Source organism: Strongylocentrotus purpuratus, unplaced genomic scaffold (genome assembly GCF_000002235.5).
Source record: "Strongylocentrotus purpuratus isolate Spur 01 unplaced genomic scaffold, Spur_5.0 spur5_scaffold_17, whole genome shotgun sequence".
NCBI classification, from domain to species: domain Eukaryota; kingdom Metazoa; phylum Echinodermata; class Echinoidea; order Camarodonta; family Strongylocentrotidae; genus Strongylocentrotus; species Strongylocentrotus purpuratus.
In genome coordinates this window covers 18341682-18353631 of record NW_022145602.1, presented here as the reverse complement: position 1 = coordinate 18353631, position 11950 = coordinate 18341682, and the positions used below count along the sequence as shown (strand labels likewise).

Below are 11950 nucleotides of genomic sequence, written 5' to 3'. Positions count from 1 at the left end.
AGAATGTGCTTTTTTATTTTTATGTGCGCCTACATTAATTTATACCACATTTTTTCACAAGTGTGCCAGTTTGACAGTCAAGTTTGACAGACATGTCGTATTACATATGTTCACTATTATTATTATTATCATTTTTAGAAGAGAACGAAAGAAAGTTTCCCGCTTGCTTAGTCGTTGGCAGTTAAGGAAAAAAATACGGTGGGCTCAGCGGCGTACGCAGGATTTTTTTTATAAGGGGGGGGGGGGGTTAAAATCGGGCCAAAAATTTCGCAACGACTCAGCCAGCCGCTGAATAAGCGGGGGGGGGGGAGGGGTAAGTGGGCTTTTCCCCCTTTTTTTTGGAGTCCCAAAAAATCGCAACGACTCAGCCAGCCGTTGAATAAGAGGGGGGGGGGGGGGGGGGGGGGGGGGAGGGTGTATACGGACACTTTTTTTTTTTGGAGTCTCAAAATAATCGCAACGATTCAGCCAGTCGCTGAATAAGCGGGGGGGGGGGGGGGGGTAAGAGGACATTTTTTTTTTTTTTTTTGTCTCGAAATTTGAAAATTTGAAATTTTGTTCCGTTGAGGGGGGGGGGGGGGGGGGTTAGGTCACCTGTTTTAGGTTAGCCATTTAATTTTTTTTTTTAAGTCAAAAAGGGGGGGGGGGGGTAACCAAAAAACATACACAAAACATACACATTAAAAAAAAACTTAAGGGGGGGTTTAACCCCACCCCCCCCCTGCTACATGTTTGATTCTTGCCAAGTTCAACATGAATGCGGGTTGAAAATTCATTATAAAGTTAGATTACAATGTCTTCTTTTTACCAGCACTTAATTGCATTAGGATCCATATTAAGCTCGTGTTCTAGTTTGTGGGTAACATTTAATTTTCTGGACAATATTGAATAGGTAGGCCAATTGTTTCTAGAAGAAAGGAAATAACATGCATGAGAGGTTAAAGATTTGGCAAAACTGTCGGTTTGAATATGTAGTCCCAGAAACCACTAGCCTGTTATCAAAGCCTAGTGAGGCACTGGCGTTCTTAACCAGAACCGGTTTCGATTCTCGGGGAGACAACATTTTAATCTTTGCAAAAATCTCAGTCGATTGTAGAATATACTTACCACAGAATGTAGGTTTTGGTGGTAATGTCACGGGAGGAGATGTGCAGCTACAATTATATGTTTGCTTGTTACTGAAACAAACGTCTGAGGCAGGTACTAAAGCGGAATTGAAAGAAAAAAAGAACATCATCGAAAGAAAATGTGACACACAAAATAAATGCTGAATCACCCAATAATCAATCATGTAAACAAAAAACTTAGACGAAGAACAGGCAAAGGAAGTTGCATCGTTCATTGTAGCTTACTGATGTACCGGGTCAACACGAAGAAGATACGTTTTCGTCTAATGAAGGTACGGTGCACGTTGTTACTGAGTTAATATTGAAAAAAATGAGACAAACCATGAGTGCCTAGTACCTAGAGGTATTCAAACAGAATTGCAATTGATATTCATGAACCCGACCTTAATTTCCGATACTTCCTTAAAATACGAAAGTCACATTCCTTGTTGTTACCCCCAATCGGAGAGCATTTAGTTATGCCCTGAACTATGGATGTAGTAAATGACTTAAAAAAGAAGAAAAGTGGAGGATACTACCAAATACAACTTTATGAAGTCGTCATATTTCCGGTGATGACCCATCACCCATCACCCAGAACCAAGAACCTCTCGTCGAAGAGTCAGAACCTACATGAATATACCACAGTGCTGCTATATTACACTTACCCTCACAGCGAGGAAACATTTGCGAAAAACCTCCTGAGCTCGTGCAGGTAACATTCGACGCACCTATTAGGTAAAAGCCAGTCGGACAAGAGAAACTGCATAGGCCATTGTAGCTTACTGATGTACCGGTTGAACACGAAGAAGATACGTTTTTTTCCAATGAAGGTACGGTGCACGTTATTACTGAGTTAATAATGAAAAGAATCAGATAAACCATGAGTGCTTTTAGAAACATTCAAAAATTCTGCAATTAATAATCATTAAACAAGAAACTTAATTCTCCAAAACTACCTAGTAAAGGCGAAACCTTCCATTCTTTGTTAGCAACCCCCAATCAGAGAGCATTTAGTCATGCCCTGAACTATGGATGTAGTAAATAACTTGAAAAAAGAAGAAAAGTCGAGGATACTACCAAATACAACTTTATGAAGACAACATATTTCTGGTGATGACCCATCACCCATCACCCAGAACCAAGAACCTCTCATAGGAGAGTCAAGAACCTACATGAAAATACCACAGAGCTCCTATACACTTACCCACACACTCAGGAAACGGTTCCGAAAAATTTCCTGAGCCCGTGCAGTTAACAGACGATGGACCAATTAGGTTATAACCAGTCGGACAAGAGAAGTTGCATCGTTCATTGTAGCTTACTGATGTATCGGGTGAACACGAAGAATTTACGTTGTCGTCTAATGCAGGTACGGTGCACGTTATCTCTGAGTTAATATTAAAAGAATCAGGCAAATCATGAGTGCCTTTAGAAACATTCAAACGGTCTTGCCACTTATATTCATGAACCCGACCCTAATTTCCAAAACTTCCTTAAAAGGCGAAACCCTCACTTCTTTTTGCTAACCCCAATTGGAGAGCATGCTCTGAGCTATAGATGTAGTAAATAACTCGAGAATCACTAAAAGTGGCAAACGCAACCAAATACAACTTCGTTTAAGTCATACATATTTCGGGTGATGACCAGCAAAAGACGGGCATTAAAGACTGGCACAAAAAAAATCCCTTCTTTTAAAAATGTCTTTAAAAAAATGGCAGGACTGTCCCCACTTTCATCATAGCCCAGCGTTATTGTGAAAGTGAGTTTAGTAATTTTAATTGTTTCTATATTCATTTCTGAGATAATTGAGCGTTAATGTCTGCTTACCCACGCCATACACTAGTGACTAGGTAATAACACCTAAAGACACATCTCTATACGATCGTTAATTTGGAGCCACGTCACCCAACGTCACTTGTAACGCCTTGCTTAGTACTCGCGTAACATTCCTGGGGTCACCACTGCAAACATAAGGTCTTTCGTTATACTAATCCCATTCTTTATATATACAATTTCTTAAACTGAAGCTCTTTGAAGTTCAACATTTCGTCTTTTGAACAAATATGGATTGGGCTGAAAAGAGTAACTATGACAAAGAATTAAAGGAACGCCTATCTATTTAAATGTCATGAGCTCGCTGTGACAATGAATATCCGGTCAAGGCTGGTGACCGGATGGCTGCCACTATACAAGAATAGTTATAATATTCAGTTCTTGTATAGCGCGTATCATAATTATATAACGTCACTTTGCTTCCAAAGAGCTTTGAAAATCATTAACCTAGCTCCGGCGACAGCCGTTATGAAAGCACAGTGCATTTCAAGGAATAATCCAACCAGATTTGCGAAAAGCAGCCCTCATTGCATGAGGATTTTGTTAAAAGAGAGGTAACTGAGTCAAGATCCTTAACCAATATACCACAGTGCTCCTATATTACACTTACCCACACACTCAGGAAACGGTTCCGAGAAATTTCCTGAGCCCGTGCAGTTAACAGACGATGGACCAATTAGGTTATAACCAGTCGGACAAGAGAAGTTGCATCGTTCATTGTAGCTTACTGATGTATCGGGTGAACACGAAGAATTTACGTTGTCGTCTAATGCAGGTACGGTGCACGTTATCTCTGAGTTAATATTGAAAGAATCAGGCAAATCATGAGTGCCTTTAGAAACATTCAAACGGTCTTGCCACTTATATTCATGAACCCGACCCTAATTTCCGAAACTTCCTTAAAAGGCGAAACCCTCACTTCTTGTTGCTAACCCCCATTGGAGAGCATGCTCTGAGCTATAGATGTAGTAAATAACTCGAAAATCAATAAAAGTGGCAAACACGGCCAAATACAACATCGTTTAAGTCATACATATTTCGGGTGATGACCAGCAAAAGACGGGCACAAAAGACTGGCACAAAAAATCCCTTCTGCCAAAAATGTCTTTAAAAAAAAGGCAGGACTGTCTCCACTTTCATCATAGCCCAGCGTTATTGTGAAAGTGAGTTTAGTAATTTTAATTGTTTCTATATTCATTTCTGAGATAATTGAGCGTTAATGTCTGTTTACCCACGATATACACTAGTGACTAGGTAATAACACCAAAAGACACATCTCTATACGATCGTTAATTTGGAGCCACGTCACCCAACGTCACTTGTAACGCCTTGCTTAGTACTCGCGTAACATTCCTGGGGTCACCACTGCAAACATAAGGTCTTTCGTTATACTAATCCCATTTTTTATATATATAATTTCTTAAACTGAAGCTCTTTGAAGTTCAACATTTCGTCTTTTGAACAAATATGGATTGGGCTGAAAAGAGTAACTATGACAAAGAATTAAAGGAACGCCTATCTATTTAAATGTCATGAGCTCGCTGTGACAATGAATATCCGGTCAAGGCTGGTGACCGGACGGTTTCCACTATACAAGAATAGTTATAATATTCAGTTCTTGTATAGCGCGTATCATAATTACATAACGTCACTTTGCTTCCAAAGAGCTTTGAAAATCATTAGCCTAGCTCCGGCGACAGCCGTTATGAAAGCACAGTGCATTTCAAGGAATAATCCAACCAGATTTGCGAAAAGCAGCCCTCATTGCATGAGGATTTTGTTAAAAGAGAGGTAACTGAGTCAAGATCCTTAACCAATATACCACAGTGCTCCTATATTACACTTACCCACACACTCAGGAAACGGTTCCGAGAAATTTCCTGAGCCCGTGCAGTTAACAGACGATGGACCAATTAGGTTATAACCAGTCGGACAAGAGAAGTTGCATCGTTCTTTGTAGCTTACTGATGTATCGGGTGAACACGAAGAATTTACGTTGTCGTCTAATGCAGGTACGGTGCACGTTATCTCTGAGTTAATATTGAAAGAATTAGGCAAATCATGAGTGCCTTTAGAAACATTCAAATGGTCTTGCCACTTATATTCATGAACCCGACCCTAATTTCCGAAACTTCCTTAAAAGGCGAAACCCTCACTTCTTGTTGCTAACCCCAATTGGAGAGCATGCTCTGAGCTATAGATGTAGTAAATAACTCGAAAATCAATAAAAGTGGCAAACACGGCCAAATACAACATCGTTTAAGTCATACATATTTCGGGTGATGACCAGCAAAAGACGGGCACAAAAGACTGGCACAAAAAATCCCTTCTGCCAAAAATGTCTTTAAAAAAAAGGCAGGACTGTCTCCACTTTCATCATAGCCCAGCGTTATTGTGAAAGTGAGTTTAGTAATTTTAATTGTTTCTATATTAATTTCTGAGATAATTGAGCGTTAATGTCTGTTTACCCACGATATACACTAGTGACTAGGTAATAACACCAAAAGACACATCTCTATATCGTTAATTTGGAGCCACGTCACCCAACGTCACTTGTAACGCCTTGCTTAGTACTCGCGTAACATTCCTGGGGTCACCACTGCAAACATAAGGTCTTTCGTTATACTAATCCCATTCTTTATATATATAATTTCTTAAACTGAAGCTCTTTGAAGTTCAACATTTCGTCTTTTAAACAAATATGGATTGGGCTGAAAAGAGTAACTATGACAAAGAATTAAAGGAACGCCTATCTATTTAAATGTCATGAGCTCGCTGTGACAATGAATATCCGGTCAAGGCTGGTGACCGGACGGCTTCCACTATACAAGAATAGTTATAATATTCAGTTCTTGTATAGCGCGTATCATAATTATATAACGTCACTTTGCTTCCAAAGAGCTTTGAAAATCATTAGCCTAGCTCCGGCGACAGCCGTTATGAAAGCACAGTGCATTTCAAGGAATAATCCAACCAGATTTGCGAAAAGCAGCCCTCATTGCATGAGGATTTTGTTAAAAGAGAGGTAACTGAGTCAAGATCCTTAACCAATATACCACAGTGCTCCTATATTACACTTACCCACACACTCAGGAAACGGTTCCGAGAAATTTCCTGAGCCCGTGCAGTTAACAGACGATGGACCAATTAGGTTATAACCAGTCGGACAAGAGAAGTTGCATCGTTCATTGTAGCTTACTGATGTATCGGGTGAACACGAAGAATTTACGTTGTCGTCTAATGCAGGTACGGTGCACGTTATCTCTGAGTTAATATTGAAAGAACCAGGCAAATCATGAGTGCCTTTAGAAACATTCAAACGGTCTTGCCACTTATATTCATGAACCCGACCCTAATTTCCGAAACTTCCTTAAAAGGCGAAACCCTCACTTGTTGTTGCTAACCCCAATTGGAGAGCATGCTCTGAGCTATAGATGTAGTAAATAACTCGAAAATCAATAAAAGTGGCAAACACGGCCAAATACAACATCGTTTAAGTCATACATATTTCGGGTGATGACCAGCAAAAGACGGGCACAAAAGACTGGCACAAAAAATCCCTTCTGCCAAAAATGTCTTTAAAAAAAAGGCAGGACTGTCTCCACTTTCATCATAGCCCAGCGTTATTGTGAAAGTGAGTTTAGTAATTTTAATTGTTTCTATATTCATTTCTGAGATAATTGAGCGTTAATGTCTGTTTACCCACGATATACACTAGTGACTAGGTAATAACACCAAAAGACACATCTCTATACGATCGTTAATTTGGAGCCACGTCACCCAACGTCACTTGTAACGCCTTGCTTAGTACTCGCGTAACATTCCTGGGGTCACCACTGCAAACATAAGGTCTTTCGTTATACTAATCCCATTCTTTATATATATAATTTCTTAAACTGAAGCTCTTTGAAGTTCAACATTTCGTCTTTTGAACAAATATGGATTGGGCTGAAAAGAGTAACTATGACAAAGAATTAAAGGAACGCCTATCTATTTAAATGTCATGAGCTCGCTGTGACAATGAATATCCGGTCAAGGCTGGTGACCGGACGGCTTCCACTATACAAGAATAGTTATAATATTCAGTTCTTGTATAGCGCGTATCATAATTATATAACGTCACTTTGCTTCCAAAGAGCTTTGAAAATCATTAGCCTAGCTCCGGCGACAGCCGTTATGAAAGCACAGTGCATTTCAAGGAATAATCCAACCAGATTTGCGAAAAGCAGCCCTCATTGCATGAGGATTTTGTTAAAAGAGAGGTAACTGAGTCAAGATCCTTAACCAATATACCACAGTGCTCCTATATTACACTTACCCACACACTCAGGAAACGGTTCCGAGAAATTTCCTGAGCCCGTGCAGTTAACAGACGATGGACCAATTAGGTTATAACCAGTCGGACAAGAGAAGTTGCATCGTTCATTGTAGCTTACTGATGTATCGGGTGAACACGAAGAATTTACGTTGTCGTCTAATGCAGGTACGGTGCACGTTATCTCTGAGTTAATATTGAAAGAATCAGGCAAATCATGAGTGCCTTTAGAAACATTCAAACGGTCTTGCCACTTATATTCATGAACCCGACCCTAATTTCCGAAACTTCCTTAAAAGGCGAAACCCTCACTTCTTGTTGCTAACCCCAATTGGAGAGCATGCTCTGAGCTATAGATGTAGTAAATAACTCGAAAATCAATAAAAGTGGCAAACACGGCCAAATACAACATCGTTTAAGTCATACATATTTCGGGTGATGACCAGCAAAAGACGGGCACAAAAGACTGGCACAAAAAATCCCTTCTGCCAAAAATGTCTTTAAAAAAAAGGCAGGACTGTTCCCACTTTCATCATAGCCCAGCGTTATTGTGAAAGTGAGTTTAGTAATTTTAATTGTTTATATATTCATTTCTGAGATAATTGAGCGTTAATGTCTGTTTACCCACGATATACACTAGTGACTAGGTAATAACACCAAAAGACACATCTCTATACGATCGTTAATTTGGAGCCACGTCACCCAACGTCACTTGTAACGCCTTGCTTAGTACTCGCGTAACATTCCTGGGGTCACCACTGCAAACATAAGGTCTTTCGTTATACTAATCCCATTCTTTATATATATAATTTCTTAAACTGAAGCTCTTTGAAGTTTAACATTTCGTCTTTTGAACAAATATGGATTGGGCTGAAAAGAGTAACTATGACAAAGAATTAAAGGAACGCCTATCTATTTAAATGTCATGAGCTCGCTGTGACAATGAATATCCGGTCAAGGCTGGTGACCGGACGGTTTCCACTATACAAGAATAGTTATAATATTCAGTTCTTGTATAGCGCGTATCATAATTATATAACGTCACTTTGCTTCCAAAGAGCTTTGAAAATCATTAGCCTAGCTCCGGCGACAGCCGTTATGAAAGCACAGTGCATTTCAAGGAATAATCCAACCAGATTTGCGAAAAGCAGCCCTCATTGCATGAGGATTTTGTTAAAAGAGAGGTAACTGAGTCAAGATCCTTAACCAATATACCACAGTGCTCCTATATTATTTATTTATTTATTTATTTATTTCTAATATTTTGACAGGGTAGCCCATTCACCAACAAGTAGTGGTCTTCCATGGGGCCCTGAATGAACATATTTACATCGTTTATAACATTTATACAGAACAGTTACAAAAATAATACTCGTTTGCAAAATAAATATAATCATTAACCTAGTAAACAGTAATGTCAATAGGAAAATATTAATTAAGTCGCAATTATGTGAATAAGTCATGTAAATATTACAGAACATGCACGTAGTGTATGTACGGCTGAGCCATTCACAAATTACAACTTTGTTTAAACAATCTCTTAAATGAATTGACAGAGGAAGCCGTTCTCAATGAATTATCTAGCTTATTCCATTCAAATATGGAAGAAACAATTGGGCTACACTTATAACAATCAGTGTGAAATCTAGGCACACGTAAACATCCACTGTCTATTTGCCTTGTATGATGCTCATGTACATCATTAGGATTGATTAAGCCTACCTGAAGGTAAGAAGGTGCTAAGTTATGAACGCATTTATATATCATCATAACGCGACTTAACTCAAACCGCTTGTCTAGTGTCATCCATTTAAGACTTGTGAACAAATCAGCCGACGGTGTGTCATATGTCTTGTTCAATATTATTCTTGCGGCCCTCTTTTGAATTTTTTGCAGCTTAGTTGTATGAGAATGAAATCGGTTCGACCATACAACAGAGCAGTAATCTAATCGTGGCAACACTAGACTGTTATAAAGTAACTTTAAGGATTTTTGAGGCAAAAAACTTTTTGCTCTCTTTATCATGCTAATGTTTTTCTGGGTAAGTTTACTTACGTTTTCGATTTGTTTAGACCATTTCAATTCTTCATCTATCAAAAGTCCTAAGCATTTGGTGAATTGAACTCTTTTGATCAAATTGCCGTTTAATGAAATGGTAAAAGATTCAATTTTCTTGAGATTAGCAGGAGAGCCTATTAACATGACACAAGTTTTTTCAGTGTTAAGAACAAGACGATTTTCCTTAATCCATGCCATGACTCTGTTTAACGCAACAGTTAATTTTTCTTCCACAACAGTTGCATCATTTGCACTGACGGTAAGTGTCGTATCGTCAGCATACATATCTATGATACCTTCAGGAGTACATTCAGGTAGACTATTAACATATATTGAAAATAAAAGGGGACCAAGAATTGAACCTTGTGGCACACCTAATTTGATGGTTGATGGATGCGACTTGGCTCCTTTGAATTGGGTCACTTGTTGTCGATCCCCTAAATATGATTTGAACCAATAAATAGTCCTATTACTACAACCTATACAAGCTAGTTTATGTAGAAGTAGCTCATGGTCAACAGTATCAAAAGCCTTACGAAGATCTATGAAGGCAACTCCAGAAATTTTGTTGTTATCAATATTCAACGACCATTGATTTACAAGTTTTGCAAGGGCAGTAGCTGTTGAATGTTTAGGTCTAAATCCAGACTGATTAGGGTGTAATAATTGATTCACGTCCAAGAATTCACTGAGTTGTTGGTGGACGGCCCTTTCTATAATTTTACTCACAATAGGTAATATTGAAATGGGGCGGTAATTATTCAAAGAAGAAATATCTCCAGATTTGAATATTGGTACTACCCGAGCCTTTTTCCATTCACGTGGAACAACTCCTGGAGACAGGGATTTGTTAATGATATCACAAAGAGACTCTGCGATAACATTCTTCGTCATCTTTAAAAGTTTACAGCTGATGTGATCTTCACCAGTTGCTTTATCTATACTCAGATTATCAATCTGTTTCAAAACAAAATCCTCAGTAATCAAATTCAAATTAAATTGCGAATGAGTTGGACCAATATTATTGTCCTCGTCTACTCTCAGTTGAGACTTATTTCTTCGCAGGTCCTTTGTAATCTTAGTAGCATTAGAAATGAAAAAGTCATTAAAAGCTTCAGCAATATTTGCATTGTCTGACACATTAGCACCATCAACATTTATGCTATTGGGAGATATAGGTAATGACTTAGGCACCAGGTTTCTCAAACATCTCCACATTTGCTTACTATTGTTATGATTTTGCGAGATCTGGTCTGCATTATATTCTCTTTTTCTTTTCCTCATGAGATGAATAACTGTATTCTTTAGATATTTGTAGGTGTCCCAAAGATCATCACTTTTGTTAGCTTTAGCAGCTTTGAGAACTTTATCACGTTCCGTCATAAGCTTAACAATCTCGTCAGATATCCATGGACATGCATTTTTTCTTATCCGCTTTTTACATACTGGTATGTGCTTGTTGATTATATTATTAAATAGAGTCAACCACATATCCCACGCAACATCAACATTATCTATATCTTTTATGACCTGCCAAGGAGTACTTCTCAATTCATTGTAAAATTTCTCCTCGTCAAGATTTTTAAACGAGCGAAATTCTGCGTATTCAGATTTGTTATGGATCTTTGCACTAAAATCGCGAACCGTATACACCAAATAATGATCACTTATGCTAGTTTCAAATATTCCCCATTCATTGTAAAGTTCCTTGTCTGATACAAATATCAAATCAATTAAAGTAGAAGAGGTATTTGTAACTCTTGTGGCAGTATCAATTAGCTGACTTAGCCCGTACATATTTGTATAAAACATTAACTTTTCAGCATTCAGATCAAGTTGGTGTGGCATACAATCACAATTGAAATCACCTAAAATAATACAGCTCATATCTTCCGAGAGAGCAGAGTCCAAATTTTCGTCTAATTCTTCAAAGAAATCAACGTGAGAATTTGGAGGTCTGTAAAACTCTCCAACCAGGATGGGAGACTTATTTGGATAATGCAATTCAAACCAAAGGCATTCTAAAGTAGATGAAATCAAATCATCCCTTCTTTTATAATTGAACCTCTTGGATATATATACAGCCACACCACCACCATGTCTCGTACGGTCTCTACGTAATAAAATATAATCATCTATATACAATTCAGAATCATCAATCATGGAGTCGCAAAATGTTTCATTTAAACCAATAACATCAAATGATGCATTTCTCAGAAGTAATCTAAGTTCGTCAATCTTAGCAACTAAGCTATGAATATTCAAATGGGCAAATTTTAAGCCCCTGTTTCTAAACGGAGGAACTGAACCACCTTCCAACTGTTTAATGTTACTCTTATTCAGTTCATGAGATTGATCCTGAAGATTATGATGTAGTATGCCAGTATCAGAGACAGAGTTTAACAGCATGTTGCCATGACAAGACGTAGATGCTCGTCCCACCCCTGTTGAGCTTTTGTCAGTGGAAACATTGGAAGAGCAGGTGCAGACTTTAGCCTTCCTCTCGGAGCAATCATCTCGAAATCCTGCGTTGAAGATCCAACAACTTCAGCGTAGGACGTTTGCTGAGTAGGTGTAGGTGGCCCTTGAGGTCGCTCAATAAAGTGGCGTAGATTAGAGGCAAGAACAGCTTGTC

At 38.5% G+C, this 11950-nt stretch overlaps 1 protein-coding gene across 1 annotated transcript; it reads right to left on the bottom strand.

Annotated features, from left to right (window-relative positions):
* Positions 1-907: 907 nt before the first annotated feature.
* Positions 908-7926, bottom strand: LOC105443018 (P-selectin-like). Its single transcript, XM_030988280.1, has 8 exons — positions 7915-7926; positions 7261-7531; positions 6024-6206; positions 4790-4972; positions 3553-3735; positions 2314-2496; positions 1775-1957; positions 908-1203 (listed from the first exon to the last, which is right to left on the bottom strand). Exons 1-8 carry the CDS (start codon positions 7924-7926, stop codon positions 908-910), a joined length of 1494 nt encoding a protein of 497 aa, XP_030844140.1.
* Between the last annotated feature and the right edge of the window lie 4024 nt (positions 7927-11950).